The 20846-nt window shown below is 24.1% G+C and overlaps 1 protein-coding gene across 4 annotated transcripts in view; it reads right to left on the reverse strand.

Annotated features, from left to right (window-relative positions):
• LOC117175201 overlaps positions 1-16330 on the reverse strand; it is a 17677-nt gene extending 1347 nt beyond the window's left edge. Inside the window, exons 1-3 of one of the 4 annotated variants that reach the window (XM_033364841.1) lie at positions 15985-16330; positions 11400-11442; positions 4629-4864 (exon numbers count right to left, since the gene is read on the reverse strand). In XM_033364841.1, coding sequence (XP_033220732.1) covers positions 4629-4847 — 219 coding nt within the window. In that variant the 5' untranslated portion in view covers positions 4848-4864; positions 11400-11442; positions 15985-16330. Of the gene's footprint in view, positions 1-4628; positions 4865-11399; positions 11604-15984 lie in introns of all 4 variants that reach the window. The other 3 variants (XM_033364840.1, XM_033364839.1, XM_033364838.1) reach the window with 3 other exon arrangements.
• Positions 16331-20846: the final 4516 nt, after the last annotated feature.

The raw sequence follows: 20846 nt of genomic DNA on the forward strand, positions 1-20846 counted from the left end.
GCCAAAGAGTAATTTTTTCGAAGACATTTGAATTTTTGACAAAAAAGTGACTTTTCTATTATAAAAGATTAATTATCAATCTAAAAGGATACATTTTTATCATCATGGTCAAATTTTCGATACAAAATTATGACTTTAACCAAATAGTTCATTTTTTCCAAATATAATCAGATTTTTAACAAAATAGTTGAATTTTTAGCATATAAATATGCATTTTCAATCAATTGGTCGAATTTTCAAACAAAAAAGATTAAAATTCAATCCAATATTTGAACTTTCAAGAGGAAATGACCAATTTTTTAGAAGCCAGATGAATTTTCATATAAAAAAGTTACTTTTCTATTATAAAAAATTAATTTTTAATCCAACAAGATACATTTTTATGAATATGGTTGAATTTTCAATTAAAAATTATGGCTTTAACAAAATAGTTAAACTTTTTCCAAATATAATTAGATTTTTAACAAAATAGTTAAATTTTCAGCATATAAATATGTGTTTTCAATCAAATGGTGGAATTTTCAAACGAAAAAGATTAAAATTCAATCTAATATTTGAATTTTCAAGAGGAAATGACAAACTTTTTAGAAGACAGATAAATTTTCATCAAAAAAAGTTAATTTTCAAACAAGAAAGATGACTTTTCTACCATGAAAGATGAATTTTCAGTAAAATGGTAAAGTTTTTCAGCAGAAAAGTCGAATATTTTAGAAAGAAGTGGACTATTAACTCGGAAAAGATAAATTTTTAACAAAAAAGATAAGTTTCAATCAAGAAAGATATCTTTTTAAAACCATATGAATTTTCTACCAAATACTTGAATTTTGAACTAAAAAGATGAACGTTTTAGGAAAAAAGTAAGTTAATATTTGAAGCAAAACATATTTTAATTTAAAATAAAAAAAAACAGTTGAATTTAACGAAAAATACGATTTTACAACAAAATAATTACGTTCTCAATAAAGAAGATTAATTTTAAAACAAACAAGTTGAATTTTCAATAAAAAAATATGAACTCTCAGAAAAAAAAGTTAATTTTCAACCGAGAATTTAGTAGATTTTATAATCAAAAATGATTAAATTCTTAACGAAAAATGTAAAAGTTGATATTTCAGCAAAAAGATTTCAATAAAAAATAAAAATTTATTAAAAAAATACGAATTTTCAATAAAATAATTCAGTTTCAAACAAACAGTTGAAGTTTTAACAAAAAATACCAATTTTCAACAAAAGATAAACGAATTTTCAATTCGAATTTTAATCCTTAATCAAAGAAATAATTTTTTAACAAAGCTGAATTTTCAGCATATAAAAATGCATTTTCAATCAAATGGTCGAATTTTCAAGAGAAAATGACCAATTTTTTAGAAGACAGATGAATTTTCATTAAAAAAAATTAATTTTCAATAAAAGAGCAAAGTTTTTGAGCAGAAAAGTCGAATATTTTAGAATGGTGTAGACTATTGACTCGAAAAAGATACATTTTTAACAAAAAAGATCAATTTCAATCAAGAAAGATATTATTTTTAACAATAACTTGAATTTTCAATCAAAAAGTTGAATTTTTAACTTTTTCAAAAAGTAAGTTAATATTTCAAGCAAAACATATTTTAATTTTAAATAAAAAACAGTTAAATTCAACGAAAAATGCGATTTTACAACAAAATAATTACGTTCTCAATAAAGAAGATTAATTTTAAAATAAACAAGTTGAACTTTCAATAAATAAATATGAACTCTGAGAAAAAAAGAAATACATAGTTGATATTAAAAAAAGAAGATTTTTATTTTTAAGATAAAAAAAAGCCGAAGGAAAATAATTTGAACCAAATTGTTTAATTTTAAATTAAAATTATCAATTTTTAACCAAACATGAAAATAGCTAAATCTTCATTTAAATAAATTATTAAAATTATTAAATAAATTATTTTGAAGCATTTTTATTCAAGAAAGAACTAAATATCTACCAAATTGTTAAATTTTCCAGCAGAAAAAAAAATGTCAACAAAAGTTTTCAACCCAAAATGATACATTTTGAACAAAAAAGTTCATTTTGAGCCAAATAGTTCATTTTTTACTAAAGTGTTTGAATTTTAAATAAAAAAGGACGAATAGTAAAAAAATTAAAACTTAACATTTGAAACCTAAAAGATATTTATTTTTAATAAAAACCATTTAAATTCATTTAGAAAAGCGATTTTTTTACGAAAACAGAAACATCCTAATCCAAGAAAATTAATTTTCTACCTAAGAAGTTGAATTTTCAACCGAGAAATATGAATTCTCAACGAAAAATGTAATCGCTGATATTACAATGAAAAAAGATTTTAATTTTAAAAAATTACGATTTTTCAACATAAGAGTTCACTTTCAATCAAATACTTTAATTTTTAACTAAAAAATATCATCTTTCAACTAAAAATAAAATATTCAAATTTTCTGTTGAAAAAATTAATTTTCAACAAAAAAAGAACGAATTTTCAAAGAAAAATTTGAATCCTTAAAGAAATTATTTTTGAACAAAGTAGTTGAATTTTCAACCAAAAATATGAATTCTCGACAAAAAATGAAATAATTGGTGTTTAAAAAAAATTAATTTTAAATAAGAAAAGAATATATTATAAGAAACATATATTAGTAGACTTTATAATAAAAAAAGATAAATTCTTAACGAAAAATGTAAAAGTTTATATTTCAATCAAAAAGATTGAAATAAAAAACAAAAATTCATTTGAAAAATACGAATTTTCAATCCAATAATTCAGTTTTAAACAAACAGTTGAAGTTTCAACTAAAAACTATTGATTTTCGACCAAAAATTGAACATTCTTCGTTTCAGTTAAAAAAAGAAAATAATAATTTTCAACAAAAGATAAACGAATATAAATTTTTTTTAAGTAGTTGAATTTAAAATAATAAATTCTCAACAGAAAAATTAATATTTGAAAAAATGTTAATCTAAATTAAAAACTAGGAAGTTATTTTCTACAAAGTAGTTAAATTTTGAATCTAAAATATATCAGTAGATTTTTCAACCAAAAAAGATGAAAAATGTTTTCAACCAAATAATTGAATTTTCGACTAAAAAATATCAATTCTCATCCAACAATGGAATATTTAAATGTTCAGTTAAAATTTTAATTTTCTAAAAAAATACAAGTTTTCAACACAAATGTTGAATTCTTATAAAAAAAGAAGAATTTTTAACAAAGAAATTGAATTTTCAACATAAAATATTTATTCTTAACAATAAATTTAACAGTTGATATTTTAAAAAAATTGAGTTGGATTTTCATATTGTTTATATTAATTCAGTTCGCATTTAACCGAAAAAAAACTTTTAAAAAAGGAGAAAAGAGGGGAATCTGTGAAAAACTGTGAAAACTGCAATAAATGAATAGAAATCTTGATTTACGTTCAATATTCTTCAAGTGTTAAATTAAAAAATTGAACATTTTGCCAAGAAAATAAAGTAAAATGTTCAAAAAAATATCTAACTCCAAAAAACAGTGAAATTTTCTACCCGACACTCGAAATTTACAGCAAAAAAGTAATTTTTCTTCCCAACTAAAAAAATTTTCAAAAAAGAAGATTTAGTTTTTACCTTTAAAGACGAATTTTTAAAAAAATTGTAGAATTTTCCACGAAAAGTTGAATTTTTTAAAGTTAATTTTTTTAATAAATTAAATTAAAATTAAGTAGGTTTATAAATTAAAATTTAAAAAATATTAATTTTCAAAAAACGCAAAAGACGTATTTTCTACAAAACAATTGAATTTTCAACCCGAAAATAAGAATTTTTAACAAAAAGGTTAATTTTCAACTAAATACTTTAATTTACTAACAAATTGTTAAATTTTCAAGCCAAAAATAAGATTTTTCTACAAAGTAGTTCAATATTCATAATACTAGATATTTCAATTAAAAAATTATTTTAATTGAAAATAAAAACAGTTGAATTCAACCAAGGAAGACGAATTTTCAAAAAAAAAGTTGATAACTCAATATAAATAGATGATAACCAAAAAGCTTAATTTTCTAATAAAAGACACGAATTTCCAACAGAATACATGAATTATCAACTAAAAAAGATCAATTGTCAATTTCAAATTTAATAGTTAAATTTTCAGTTGGAAAAAGTTAATTTTCAACTAAAAAATAATTGAATTTTCAACGTAATAGTTTAATTTTGCGCCTAGGTGATGGATTTTCCACCAAAAAGATACATTTTTGACTCAAAAAAATTTTTTTTTAACAAAATAGTTACAATTTCAATTAAATCGTATTATTTTTAATCCAAGCTCAAATTTAAACAAAAAATCGAGAAAAAGCGAAATTTCTGGAACACATGAGAAAAAAAGATATTCTTTAAAAATGCGAAAGGAGAGAAATATAAGAAAGAGTTTGAAGTCTGAAATATGAAATTAACTTTCCAATTTACTAAGTTATTATTGATCTATAGAACGTGTTTTCAAAAAATAAGTTTAATTTTCTACCCAAAAAGTCAAATTTTCAATAAAATACATGAATTTTACACCAAAAAAATTTTTATTTTCCCTCAAATTGGAAACGTAGTTTAAGGACGACCCCTTACTTATAAATTATTATTATAAGAAGATTATACGTACGATAATATGCAATCGGACGGCATATCGCTGAGAAATTTCACGCGATACTTTGTAGCTCAAAAGATTGACCAGTGAAGTGGTTAATGCTCTCAGTAAATTATGATCTGTAATCGGAAAACGATTGGTCCTTTCCACAGTTTTCCACTCATCCGATGATTCAACATCCTTCCAAACTTCATTACAACTGATTAATAATGTTCGTAAAATAGATATGTCCATGTCTAGAGGCGTAGAACCTATAAAAAGTAATAAAAAAATAAAAAAAAAAACTGATTAATTTTCAAGCAAACTGCTGAATTTTTAATCAAGTAAGGTAAAATTTATACCAATTTAAATGAATTTTTAAACGAAGAAGACCAGTTCTCGATACAATTTTTGAACTTTCGACCAAAAAAGATTATTTGGCCAAAAAAGAAAAAAACGATTTTCAACAAAATAGTTGAAGCCTCTACCAAAACTGATTAATTTCGAACTAAACTGTTGAATTTTCAATAAAATAATACACAATTTGTACTAAATGAGATACATTTTTTAACTAACTAGACCATTTTTCAACAATAGTGTTGAAATTTCAACCAAAAAAATTTTGCATTCAAGAAACAATACAAATTTTAATCAAATGGTCGAGTTTTCAACATTAATACGACTTCTCAACAAAAAAAAATGAATTTTAAACCAAAAATAATGACTTTTTAACAACAATTTTCAATAAATAATTAAATTTTCAAAAAAAAATATTATTTGGCCAAAAAAGAAAAAAAATTTTTAAAAATAGAATTTTTAATAAATTAATTAAAGTTACAACCAAAAAAGATGAATTTTCAACAAAATAGTTGACTTCTCAACTAAAAAAGATGGAAGTGCCAAACAAAAAAAAGGAATAGTTACATTTTCAGTTAAAACAATAATTTTCATTAAATCAAAAAAGATGAATTTTCAACTAAATAGTTAAATTCTCAACTATAAAATATGGCACTGCCCAGTATAACGGAATTCTTCTTAATATTAGACAGTTCGAAAAAGATATAATTTTAACAACAAAAAATGGAATAGTTACATTTTCAGTTAAAAAATTAATTTTCATTAAATCAAACAAATTTTTAACAAAAAAATAGATTTTCGATTAAAAAAAAAATAGAAGAAATTTCTACCAAAAAGGTGAATTATCAACAAAAAAATTCAGCTTAATAGTTGAATTTTTAATCTAAAGACAATTTGTTTTTTAAACTGTGGAATTTTAAACAAAAAAGAATGACTAATAAAATTAATAACTTTTGAATATAATAATTAAATTTGTATTGAAATAGTAACGTTTTTTAACAACAAAATAGTTGAATTCTCAATTAAAAAAGATCAATTTTCCGCCAAAAATGGAATAATTACATTTTCAGTTTAAAAATTAATTTTCATTTTAAAGAAAACGAATATTGGACAAACTAGAACAATTTTTTAATCAAAGGGATGAATTTTCAACTAAAATTATGAACATTCAACAAAAAAATGCATTTTTACAAAGTAGTTCGATTTTAAATTAAATATGTAGTATAATTTTTGACAAAAAGAAATGAATTCCCAACCAAATATATAATAGTAGACCTACCAGTTAAAAATATTTAGATGTTCTACTACACTATTGAAGTTTTAAGCCAAAAACATGAATTTTCTAGAAAACAGTTGAATTTTTAACCCATAAATATGAATTAAAACCAAAAAAAGTTCACACCACCAGTTGGAGATCCAACCAAAAAGAATGATTTTCGGCGAAGTAATAAAATTTGTAACCAAATAATAACATTTTAACAAAAAAAGGTAAATTTTCAACAAAATAGTTAAATTCTCAACTAAAAAAGATCAATTTTCCGCCAAAAATGGAAAAATTACATTTTCAGTTTAAAAATTAATTTTCATTTTAAAGAAAACGAATATTGGACAAAATAGAACAATTTTTTAATCAAAGGGATGAATTTTCAACTAAAATTATGAATCTTCAACAAAAAAATGCATTTTTACAAACATTTTAAACATTTTTACATTTAATTTAAAGTTGAAGTACTTTGTAAAAATATATTCTTTTTTGTTGAGGATTAATAATTTTTGTTGATAATTTATCCCTTTGATGAAAAAATTAGTCTATTTTGTCAAAAATTTGTTGTTTTTTTAAAATGAAAATTAATTTTTTTTTAAACTAAAAATGGAATTATTCCATTTTTGACTGAAAATTGTCCTTTTTAATTGAGAATTCAACCATTTTGTTGAAAATTTACCTCTTTTTTGTTAAAATGTTATTATTTGGTTACTAATTTTATTAATTTGTGGAAAATTGATTCTTTTTGGTTGAAAGGTAAATTTTCAACAAAATAGTTGAATTCTCAACTGAAAAAGATCAATTTTCAACAAAAAATTGAATAGTAACATTTTCAGTTTAGAACATTAATTTTCATGAGAAAAATAGATTTTCGACAACATTGTTTAATTTTCAATGAAAGAGATGAATTTTGAACTGAAATTATGATCCTTCAATAAAAAAAAGAAAGATTTTTAACAGAGTACCTCAACTTTCAATAAAATAAAATAAATTTTACTATAGAAAATGAATTCTCATCCAAAAACATAATACTAGACCTTTCAAATAAAAATTGTTAGACCTTTTATTGAATTATGAAAGTTTTAAGCCAAGAAGACAAATTTTTTACAATACAGTTGAACTTTTAACAGAAAGAATGAATTTTCTACGAAATAATTAAATTTGTAACCAAATAAGAACATTTTAAACTAAAAAACGTTAAATTTCAACCAAAAGTGAAATAGTTACATTTTCAGTTTAAAAAAATTAATTTTCATTAAAAAAAAAACAACGAATTTTCGACAAAATAGACCAACTTTTAATCAAAGGAATTTTAAAAAAGTATTTCAACTTTAAATAAAATAATAAAATTTCTGAAAACAAAAAAATGAATTTTCAACAAAAAATATAATAATTGACTTTTCAGCCAAAATATTTCGTTCTTCTGCCTAATTATTGAAGTTTTAAGCCAAAAAAGACGACTTTTTTAACCCACAAATATTAAAAATTGAAAATGATGAAAATGGTGAATTTTCGAAACCTTGGAATGTTTTCTTTTACTTTTTGAAACTCTAATAAAAACTTGTCCGAATGCGTTGTTGACAAATAAGTTGTTTTGTTTCATCTTCCTACATTGGTTTCTCGGATGTTAAATATTTACTCATATGAATTTTTAATTTAAAAAAAAAAAACTAATTTTTGGCAAAAATATGCAGGAAATTTTTTAACACCATTATTTGAATTATTTATTGGTTTTTATTAATTTCGTTTCGCATTTAAGTGAAAAATCAAATAAAGAAGCTGCCATAAATAAATAGAAATTTTGATAATTTATAGAGTAAAGAATAATACTACCTATAGAAAAAAGATATTATGAAATATCTCGAAAATATCGAACACACTGTTGTCGAAAAACTGATTCTTTTTTCATTACTTTAAGTTGTTTTTAATCTTCATCTTGAAATCTTGTTATTCTTTTTGAAAAAGAATTTTAATATAAAAGCATGAAGTTTCCAAGACATAAAATTTATAAAAATTTTGGGTTGTTTCAGTTTTTTTCGCCGGAAATTAGAACAGTAGATTTTAAAGACTTCTAAATTTTGAACAATTTTAGGCTACGTTGGCGTTTTACACAATAAAATTAGTGTTTTAAAAGAAAAATCATTATAATTCTGACAAGCTAAAAATTAACTTTCAAAAAAATAGTTACATTTTCAAACTAAGTGATGAGTTTTAAACTAAAATTGTAAATATTTAACTGGAATAGTAGAATTTTAAACCAGATGAATCTAAAACGATAAATCTTTTACTAGAATAATTGAATTTATGACCCTACGGATGAATTTTCAACCAAGAATATTCATTTCTACCAAAAAAAATCAATTTTCAACTAAAAAAAAAATTATTTTTCAACCAAAAATTGAATAATTACGTTAGTCAAAAAACTAGTGTTCAACCAAAGAGATCAACTTTTATTTAAAATTGTGAAATATTTAACTGAAATAATAGTTAAATTTTCAGTTTGAAAAACAGTTTTAAACCAAAGAATAAAAAAATTTTTTAACAAAAAATTTCAATATTCGGCAAAAAATTCCTTTCTACCAAAAGAAGAAAAAGTATCCCATCAAATAGAAATGCATTTCTAATTAAAATGATGAATCTTAAAACAAAAAAATTAATTTTTAACAAAAGATATTATTTTTCAACCAAGTAATTTTATTTTCAACCTAAAAGATGAATTTCCAACTAAAATGAAAAATATTTAACTGGTATACTTGAATTTTTAACAAAAAAAGATTATTTTCAAATAAGAAGATTACTGACGAAGAAAAACATCATTTTCTGGAAAAATTTTTGTTACAAAATGTGTGGATTTTTGACGAAAGAGTTGAATTTTCAATTAAAAACAAAAATTTCAATCAAACAGTTGAATTTTGAAAAAGAAAAGATTAATTTTTTACCAAAATGGACAGTTAAATTTCCATTTGAAGGTATTATTCTTTAACCAAACTCATGAATTTATAAACTAAAATGATGAATCTTCAACTTTAATTTAATTTAATAAATTTAAAACAAAAATTGAATTTACACCGATAAAAGATTAATTTTCAACCAAAAATAGAATGGTTAAATTTTCTGATAAAAAAAATTAATTTTCAACACAATAATCAAATTTCCTACTGAATAATTAAATTTTAAGTTAACAAATTTATTTTAAACAAAGTAGTGACATTTTCAAACAGAGAGGAATTTTCAAATAAAGTGGTGGATCTTCACCCAAGAAAATAATTTTTTTTTTAAACGAGTTTAATTTTCAACCAAGTAATTTTATTTCCAACCTAAAGGATAAATTTTTAACTAAAATGATAAATATTTAACTGGAATACTTCAATTTTTATCAGAAAGCAAAATTTTTATACAAGAATATACAAAGAAAACGATAAATTTCTACATAAAAAAATCTTTGTTTTTAACAAAACATGTGGATTTAAAAGAAAAAAGTTGATTTTTTAATTAAAAAAGACAAATTTCTATCTAAATTATTAAAATTTTAAACAAGAAAGGATCAATTTTAAACCAAAAATTAAACAGTTAATTTTTCATTTGAAGGGATTATTGTTCAAATACTGATGAATTTTCAACTAAAAAGATTAATTTTCAACCTTAAAGATTAATTTCTAAAAAAAAGAGCTAATCTTCCACAAAGTTAATAAATTTTCAAACAGATAGTTTAATTTTTAAATAAAAATTTTAATTTTCAACGAATTTTAAATTTTCATCCAAAAAAGATACTTTTTCAACCGAAAATAGAATAATTAACTTTTCTGTTAAAAATCTAATTCGTTACAAACAAAACTAAAATATTCAGCAAAATAGACCAATTTTCTACTGGAATAGTTAAATTTTTAGTTTAAAAAATGATTTTTAACAAAGTAGTTACATTTTGAAAAAAAGTTATTCTAAATTTAACGAATTAATAAAATGTTCAGAGCAAAAAAAGATTAAATTTTAACTTATAAAACAGTAGAATTAATCCAAAGCAGATTAATTTGAAATTAAACGTTTTAAAGCATTTTTAACAAAAAAGATTAAATTTCTACTAAAACAGATTAATTTTCAAGAAAAAAGTTGTGATTTTTAATTTTAAAAAAAGATGAATTTTAAATAAAATAGGTACATTTTCAACTATAATGATGAACTTTTGACTAAAATTATGATTCTTTAAACAGAAAAAAGAATGTTTAACAAAGCACTTCTAATTTCAAGTAAATAACAAAATGTATAAACAAAGCATAAATAAATAAAAAATGAATGGTCAAATGAAGAGATAGTTTCAACTAAAATTATGAATCTTAAACCAGAAAAATGAATTTTTAACTAAACAGTTCTAATTTCAACCAAAATATTGAAACTAAAAAAAAACGATAAGTTCTAAGTGAAAAATGTAATAGTTGATATTTCAACCAGCGAAATTTAATTTAAATTTAAAATAGATGAAATCAAACAAAAAAGATGAATTTTTAACTAAAATTATGAATCTTAAACCAGAAAAATGAATTTTTAACTAAACAGTTCTAATTTCAACCAAAATATTGAAATTAAAAAAAAACGATAAGTAGTAAGTGAAAAATGTAATAGTTGATATTTCAACCAGCGAAATTTAATTTAAATTTAAAACAGATGAAATCAAACAAAAAAGATGAATTTTCAACTAAAATTATGAATCTGTCATCAGAAAAATGAATTTTTAACAAAGTAGTTTTAATTTTAACCAAACAATAAAATCTTGAAGCGAAAAACATTTTAATTTAAAATTAAAAACTGTAGAACTCAAGCAAAAAATATTAATTTTCAATCTAAAATTTCAAATTTAAGTCAGCGAAAAAAATGTCACAGAGCAAAAAATTGCAAGCGTATTTTCTCAAAATGAAATGTAATAAAATTTTAATAATAAATTATGATTTCATTAGAGTAAACCGATATAATCTGAAAAATCTGCGACCCTATATAAATTATGAATCACATTTTTAAATTGACCAAAACTAGCAAAATAAAAAAAATTAATTTTTTCTGCGATCTGAAGTTAATTCCCGGCCATGTCGCCACCCTGATACTATGAAACGCAAAAATTTTGTATTAATCTTCATTTGATATTTTAATTAAAAAATTGTGCCCTTGTTTATTTTTTTAGTAGAAATCAAATTTACCTCGTGGTTACATCTTTTAGAGATGATGATCTCGAACAACAACCTGGGAAACGATTCAAGTTTAATGACAAAATAGAGGTGCAATCCATAGAAACGAAAATCAGCATTATAAGCGGATCCAACTGAAGAAGAAGATTTAGAAAAATGCTCTTCTCCTTTTTTTTACTCATCAGAAGCTGCTCTTGGATATCCGATGCTGCAAACCTATCAGAAATATTTATTTCCGAACCAGAATAAGGGACCGTACTTAAATTACGTAACAGCTAAAAGTGATGGGGGGGGGGGGGGTCAAGACATTTTATTACGATTTATTACTTTAGTAAAAAATCGTAAGTACCTTTTGCAAATTCGCAAAAACTTTCTCCTGAAGATTATCTTTTTATTTATAAATTTGATTGTTTGGTTGAAAATTTAACAATTTTCTCAAAAAGCATTCTTTTTGGTTGCAAAATTAACTGTTTTGTTAAGAATTCGTCTTTTTGTGTTCGAAATTCAACTCTTTGTAAAACATTAATCTTTTGTTTAAAATTCATATTTTGTTGCTGATAAGTCACCTGAAATCTTTTTTGGATGACAACTATTGTCTCTTAATATTTGTCTTCTTGATTTCAAAGTTTATATTTTTTGGTAGGAATATTGCAATTTTCTTGGATAAAAATGCTACTGTTTTGTTGAAAATTCAACTATTTTCTTGAAAATTGACTTTTTGTTTAAAACTCGTATTTTTGTGTTGACAAATTAGTTTAAATCTATTTGGATGAAAATTTAACTCTTTTTTTTTAAATTTGTCTTTTTTATTTAAAAATTGATATTAACGAAGTTTTAAGCCAAGAGATTCAACCAAAAAGAATAAATTTTCGACAAAATAATAAAATTTGTAACCAAATAATAACATTTTAACAAAAAAAAGATGAATTTTCAACAAAATAATTGAATTCTCAACTGCAAAGAAGAAAATTAATTTTCAACCAAAAATTCAATAGTAACATTTTCAGTTTAGAAAATTAATTTTCATAACAAAAATGGATTTTCGACAAAGTAGTTTAATTTTCAATGAAAGAGATGAATTTTCAACTTTTTTAGATGAAAACTATTTGTTCTGGTTTGTCTTTTTGATTTAAAAGTTCATCCTTTTTAATAGAAATATTGCATCTTTCTTGGATAAAAATGCAACTGCTTTGTTGAAAATTCAACTATTTTCTTGAAAATTGACTTTTAGTTTAAAATTCGTATTTTTGTGTTGAAAACTCAATTTAAATCTATTTGGATGAAAATTTAAGCTTTTTTTAACTTGTCTTTTTTATTTGAAAATTCACACGTTTTAGTAGAATTTTCATCTTTCTTGGCTAAAAAAACAAGAGTTGGTTGATAATTCAACAATTTTGTTGAAAAGTCATACTTTTTGGTCAAAAGTTCTGCTATTTTGTTGAAAATTTAACTATTTCGAAAAAAATTTACTTTTTTGTTTAAATTTAATATTTTAGTGTTGAAAATATATATTTTTTTAATTGAAAATTCTTAGATGAAGATGCAACTTTTTGGTTCAAAATTTTATTACAAATTGCATCTTTCTTGAATAAAAAAGCAACTATTTGGTAGATAATTCATCCATTTTTTTAATTCATCCTTTTTGGTTGAAAAAATCCGTCTTTTTTCATTGAATTTTTTTTTTCGTAGAAACTAATTTTTTATTTTAGCAAAATATTTATAATGAATTATTTTAATTAATTCATATTTCGATCTTTAAAAGTTAACTTGAATCTTATTTAAATTAAAATATTGAAAATTCAACTACTTAAACAAAATTTTAAGAAAAATTCATCTGTTTGAAGAGAAATATAATCTTTTTAAGATAAAAATGCAACTATTCGGTAGAGGATCCTAACATTCAAATAAAGTGATGGATCAAAAAACAAAAAAAAATCAATCTTTTTTTATTGAAATAATACCACATATTATATTTTTCTTCGAGAATTCACCTGTTTTCGTATAAAATTCATTCATTTTCTTAAAATTCCAACTATTATATTTGGTTCAAAAATAACTTTTTTATGAAAAACCCATATTTTCGATTTGAAAATTCAACTCTCTTGAAGAAAACTCGTGTTTTTTTGTTTCAAAATTCGGCTTTTTCGTTTCAAAACTCACATCTTTTTGTAAACAAATCTAACTTTTGTCTAACTCGTCTTTTTTGGTTGAATTCAATTATTTTGTTAGAAAGTTCAACTAGTTGGTTGAAAAAAACGACCTTTTGTTGAAAATTCAACTATTTTTTTTAAATGTTGATTTCGGTTGGGAAATTCGTCTCTTTTTGTAAAAAAATTCTGAAGAAGGTTCAGCATCTTTGAAAACTTTCTATTCTGATGGAAAGTTTAAGTGCTTTTTAAAAATTTCACGATGTTATTCAAATTTTTTTTTGGAAGCTGGAATACTCAACTATTTGGTTGAAACTGAACTTTTTTGTTGAAATTTCGTCTATTTTATTTGAAAATGGTAGAAAATTCTTGTATTTTTTTTTGTAAATTTAAGTATTTTGGTAGAGTCCACATTTTGGTCAAAAATTAACTGTTCTGTTCGAAATTAATCTCTTTAGAAGAAAATTCGTGTTTTTGGTTTGAAAATGAACTTTTTTGTTAAAAATTAATTTTTCCAGTACGAAAATTTAACCATTTGGTAGAAAATTCCTTCATTTTGTTTAAAAATAAAACTGTTTTGGTAAAAAGTCCTAGATTTGGTTGAAACATTTTCTTGTTGAAAATTAATTTTTTCTGGTGAAAAAATTTCGTATTTTTTGTTTAAAAATACAAATGTTTGTTTAAAAAATGTGACTGACAAATTTTGCATTAAATAATGTCAATTTCGTTTTTAATTAAGTTTTTAGAAACTATTATCTTAGTTATTTGTTTAAAATTCATATTTTGTTGCTGACAAGTCAACTAAAATCTTTTTTAGATGAAAAGTATTTTTCCTAAAAATTCGTCTTTTTTATTCAAAATTTCATCTTTTTAAGTTGAAATATTGCATCTTTCTTGGATAAAAATGTAACTGTGTTGTTGAAAATTTAACTGTTTCCTAAAAAATGTACTTTTTGTTTAAAATTCGTATTTTTGTGTTGAAAACTCAATTTAAATCTATTTGGATGAAAATTCAACTCTTTTTTTTTTTAATTTGTCTTTTTTATTTGAAAATTTACATGTTTTAGTGGAATTTTCATCTTTCTTGGATAAAAAAGCAAGAGTTGGTTGAAAATTTAACTATTTCGCCAAAAAATGTATAATTTTTAACAAATTAGTTCTAATTTCAACCATTTAATACAACTTTCAATAAAAAAATATAAATTCCCACTGAAAAATGTAATAGTTGATACTTCAAATTAATTTTTTTAAATGTTAAATTAAAAACAGTCGAAGTCAACAAAAAACACGAATTTGCAAAACGTGAAATATTAATTTGCAACAAAGAAAAAACGAATTGTCAACTGAATATATAAATTTTAAACTAAAAAGATAAATGAAAGATGAATTTTAACAAAGTAGTTCTAATTTGCATAAAAAATTAAATTTTCAAACGAAAAAGATATGTTTTTAGCAACAAATGTAATGGTTGATATTAAATTAATTTAGAAACAGCAGAACTCAACCCAAAAATAATATTAATTTTAAATCAAACATTTTATAGCGTTTTTAACAAAAACAAAATGAAATTTCTACAAAAACGGATTAATTTTAATCAAAATAGATGAATTTTCAACAAAATAGTTAAATTTTCAATTAAAGAGCTAAATTTTCAATTAAAATAAGAATCTTCAACAGAAAAATATCATTTTTGACTAAGTGGTTCTGATTTCAATCAGATAATACAACTTTCAATAAAAAAATATAAATTCCCACTAAAAAATTTAATAATTGATACTTCAACCATTTTTTTGTTTAATTTTAAATTAAAAACAGTTGATATCCACAAAAAAAACAAGAATATTCATCGGGAAATATAAATTTTCAGCGAAGAAAAAATGAACTGTTAACTGAAAATATAAATTTCCAACTAAAATGACGATTCTGTAATGAAAAGAAATTTTTAACAAAGTATTTCTAATCTGAAGCAAATGATAAAATGTGCAAGCTAAAAGATTTTTATTTTAAATTAAAAACAGCAGAACTCTACCAAAAAAGATGAATTTTCAGTAATAGTTAAATCATCAACCAAAACAGATTAATTTTCAATCAAACACTTCAAACCAATTTTAAATTAAAAATGAAATTTCTACTAAAACATATTAATGTGCAATAAAAAAGAATAATTAAAAAAAAGATTGAATTTTCAACAAAATACTTAATAAACTTCAACTTAAGTTTATCGAAAATAATTTTAACTTTCTGAAATCCCCTGACTTTCCCAAACTTTCTGAAATTCCCTGACCTGCCCTGATCGAATTTAATAAGAATTCTGTACCATGGGAGAGCTGAGTATGTTTCGAATTAGTTGCTTATAAATAAGCAATATCTTATAAAAATTATAGTGTAAAATTCCTAAGAAAAATAAAATAATTTCTACAAAGGAAGTGAAATTTAAAACGTAAACAAACCTGACATTGCAACTTATTTCGAGTCTCCATTTCAATAAAATTTAAGGAAAAAACATCTGTGCTTTTATTTTACAGGAAGGAATCGAACTCAAGTAGTTGCTGGTGTGTAAAATTGTATGAGAAAGTGTCCCTTGAAAATTAATAGAATTGAAGGGATAAATAAACTACTTTGTAAACGGAGCACGCCAGAGCCACTGACACGTGTGACGTCGACGTGCACACTAAAGTTGGGTGGGGGAAATCTAAGACATCGTTCGAGTCATGATTCGAGTCCAAGGTTCGTTCGATTTTCGACTTCGAAACAGCATCGGCGTCCCACTGCTGTCATTTTGACGGTGGCCTGTTTTGGATTAATTCTGGAACAGACTTTTTCATTTAAGAAAACGACGTTGCGCAAGCGCGAAAAATATATAGCACTTCCATGTGAGTGTGAGTTGCGGTCAATTTTTCACTGAAACGTATGTGGGAATAGTAAACATTGACGGAAAAAAACTATTTCAAACGAATGGAAGTTAAAAAACTTCCCAAAAAAGAAATGCCTGATATACTAGGAGAAAATCCATTGAAAAGAAAAAGGGTTGGTACACAGAAGTGGTGCTGTTTTGAAAAGTGCAAAAGTGACAGTCGGTGCAAGTCCTTCTTGGAATGTACTTATTATTATTAAATTTGATCAACAAGGATTGTACATGCCGCGCCACATAACGCCACATATTGGAATTAACTCTACCATTTAAAGCAACTAACATCCCATCTATCTTCTCTTTTTCTACAGGCCAAACATATTAAGCGTTATTCAACTGTTTTAGTTCAAATGGGCTTTAGTTCAATTGTGACTTAGTTCAAACGAATACGGTAGGTATCCACTTGGCCAAAACTTCATTTGACTAAAACACCTAATAAGGTATAGTTTGTGCACATTGATAAAATGTTTTCGAAAGATGGTCGTGCGTGTATGAAAAAGCTAGAAAATGATGCCAGAAGTGTCCAATTGGCGGCGTAACCTTACTAAACCTAGTCACAGATGGTAAGGTTATGAGTTTATATTTATCATTTGACAGGTTGCTCATTGTTTTGTAGGTTATTTTCCAGAAGGAGAGTGAATAAATAAGAAAAAGATTGTTTGTCGACAAATGAAAAATATAAATTTTCACTGAAAAGCAATTGAAGAATACATTGTTTATTTATGCTAATGAAGCGAAGTGAAGGTTTTAATTGACTGCATTTGACGATTGCATCCGTGAATATTGAAGCCATTGTTTTAAAAAAGTGTGTTCATGCTTAAATGTAATGAATATTATCAATTGTCTGAGAATGAATGTACAGTTTTTTCCTGAAAATGATCGGAAAATAATTTTTTTTATAATTACAGGTTTTGAGGATGAAAAATGGTAACATTATAAGTGTACTTAAAAGTTGAGCGGGTGCTAATTGTTTTCGAGATTACAAGTACTGTTATTGTCATAGACATTTATGTATGAGTAGGTTGTGATTTCTTTTTGGGCCTTTCAGCGAAAGGTTTACTTTCAATAAATACAGTTTAGCCTGCCGGCGCCTGCAGCGGAAAAATTTGGCCAGTGCCGGCAATGCAGCAATTTTGCTGACGCTGGCAACGGAATAATCTTGTCGTTGCCGGCTTTTTGTCCGCCGGGTGTGAAGTTCCGAAAATCGTGTAGTGATGTATTCTTCATTCACTGCTTACGAATATGGTCACGAAAGTTTGAAAAAAAAATCTTTTTAAGGTCTAATCTTAAAAAAAAATGAAAAATACATCTCTGTCTCAATTTTTCGAAAATTTGAAAACAAATAATACATGATTTGAATAATTATCACAATTATTAAATAATTAAGAAGTACGCTTATCTAAAAAAAAAGGTTTTTACAGAAATTTACTACTTAAAGCATTGACAAAATATTTAATTTCTAACAGAAAATATGATTATTTTAAAATTTTTTCCGAACAAATAATTATTTAAATAATTTACATTTTTTAAACAATTGCAAATTGTTTAAAAAGACATCAATATTAAAATTATCCACGAGTAATTATGTGTATGAAAAAGACGACAGAAATTGCTTGAAAGTAAGAAAAAAACGTAAAAATTTGTTTTCTCGTTTTTTGGGTTTTTTTTCTTGATTTTTGGGATTTTTGGTATAATTTTAATATTGATGTCTTTTTAAACAATTTTAAATTGTTTAAAAAAATGTATATTATTTAAATAATTATTTGTTCGCAAAAAATTAATTGAATAATTGTAATAATTCACACCCGGCGGAAAAAAGCCGGCAACGACAAGATTATTCCGTTGCCGGCGTCAGCAAAATTACTCTATTGCTGACATTGGCAAAAGTTTTCCGCTGCCGGCACCGGCAGGCTAAACTGTATTTATTGAAACTAAACCTTTCGCTGAAAGGCCCAACAACAAGAAACCAAAACCTACTCATACATAAATGTCTATGACAATAACAGTACTTGTAATCTCGAAAACAATTAGCACCCGCTCAACTTTTAAGTACACTCATAATCTTACCATTTTTCATCCTCAAAACCTGTAATTAAAAAAAAAATATATTTTCCGAATATTTTCGGGAAAAAATTGTACATTCATTCTCAGACAATTAATAATATTCATGACATTTAAGCATGTACACATTCTTTTAAAACAACGGCTTCAATATTCACGGATGCAGTCGTCAAATGCAGTCAATTAAAATCTTCACTTCGCTCCATTATTTGTCTATATAAACAATTTATTCTTCAATTGCTTTTCAGTGAACATTTATATTTTTCATTTGTCTAAAAACAATCTTTTTCTTATTTATTCACTCTCCTTCTGAAAAATAACCTACAAAACAATGAGCAACCTGTCAAATAATAAATATACACTAATAACCTTACCATTCGTGACCCTCAACACTTATCATTAGTAAGAAAAATTATTTTCGGAATATTTCCAGGAAAGATATGTACATTAATTCTTGTAAAATTATTAATGTTCATGGTGTTTCAACATAAACACATACTTATTTCTTCACTTCTTCATAATTCACAAATGCAACTCAAACGTTCACTTCACTTCTGTTTCATTAATCAACAAATTATTCTTCAAATACTCTTAAATCAGAAATTTGACAAGAAACAATTAAATTCAGTGTATTTAATATAATTCTTTTGTAATCTTAAAATTTACGCGGCAATAAATAGATTTAGTAAGGTTACGCCGCCAATTGGACACTTCTGGCATCATTTTCTAGGTTTGTCATACACGCACGACCATCTTTCGTACACATTTTACCACTGTGCACAAACTATACCTTGTTAGGTGAAATGATTTAATAGTTTATAGTCTGTTCATTTCAGAAATGAAGTTTGCAATAATATTGTTAACTATTTAATTCAAAATCTTCTTTTAATAAAATTTTTTAAATAAAATTATTAGGGGTTAAATGCAGCGAGAAAAAAGCTTTCAAGATTAAGCAACAAATAAATGATTGCACTGTATAAATGTATATATGATATTTGGTTCAATTTAAATAAATATATACATTATATTAAATAATATTAAATCCATTTTCTCATTTATTAGTCTTTTCATAAACTCTTTACCCAATTATTCCCTCAATATACAATTTACGTCATATATTTTTTATTAATTCTTCTGATCGTGTATATGTTTTAAATATTTTTGTCCTTGAGGTCTTTAATATTATTAATTTTTTCATTAGCTACATTAATAATTTTAACAAAAAATAATTTTGTTTAACTTTAACAAATAATAAAATCAATAATATGAGCAAAATAAGTGACAAAAATATAAAGTTCGAACTGCTTTCAAAATGTATCTCAAAATTAAATTTTATTCATATTAAACTACACATTTTCATGCATTTTTCTTTTTTAAAATAATTAGTAATAGTTAGACTTATTTTTTCGTCTATTTTTTTTGTTTATTTGCAAACAGCATCAAGTTTTGAATTATTTTTGCTTTTTCTTAATGCAATTCAATGAAAAAGACAGACCTACTTTTTGTGGCGCCATCTGTTGGATTAGCTTAACTAACAATTCCCCTCCGGATCGTAAGAAAACAGAAAAGTGGGGGCGATGCATGGGGCTGCTTTAAAGCAGCATGTAACTAAGGGTACCTTTTCACGGAGATCTGTTTTGAATTAATCGTGCAATTAATTTGACACATCGAGTTCGTATCTAGGTTCTCAACCAATCAAATTTTACATAAACCAACAAAGTAGCTAGAAATGAATCCTATGGAAAATATTATTTCCACGATTAATTAAAAACAGACCTTAGTGAAAAGGTACCCTAAAAAAGATCTTTCTTTTTCCCAGAACAAATCGAACAAACTGATATCCATTCAGCATTTTCTTGAACAAATTTGTTAACAATGATTTTTATAAGGACAGCAATGCTTTTGGCATACCCAGTATACGCTATATAAGACCACAAATGAACATTTTCTAAACATAGCCGAATGGGAAATGACCTAATAATGTTATATTTGTGAAATTCAAAACAATAATTTTCATAAAAAGTTCATTTTTCTTTGATCCAATTTGAATTTTCGCGGAACATTTACTTGTGATGATCGCGTATCCCGCGTTCATCTAGTTTTGGGATCATGTAGAACTCAACCCTTTTTGCTTGGTAAAGAAGAACACCGCCTCACCATAAAGTCCTAATCGCTAAATTTAAAATTATATTTCGCAATTTTTATTATTGTTCTCAAACTCTCTTATCTTTCTATTGTAAAAACGAGACAGGCGTGAGACAAGCCGAGAAAAGAACCAGAAAGCCTGTTTCTTTTCTCGGGTAAATGAATGCACTTAGAGTAAGTTAGCACATAAGACCT

Source organism: Belonocnema kinseyi, chromosome 6 (assembly GCF_010883055.1).
Source record: "Belonocnema kinseyi isolate 2016_QV_RU_SX_M_011 chromosome 6, B_treatae_v1, whole genome shotgun sequence".
In the NCBI taxonomy this organism is placed as follows: Eukaryota; Metazoa; Arthropoda; class Insecta; order Hymenoptera; family Cynipidae; genus Belonocnema; species Belonocnema kinseyi.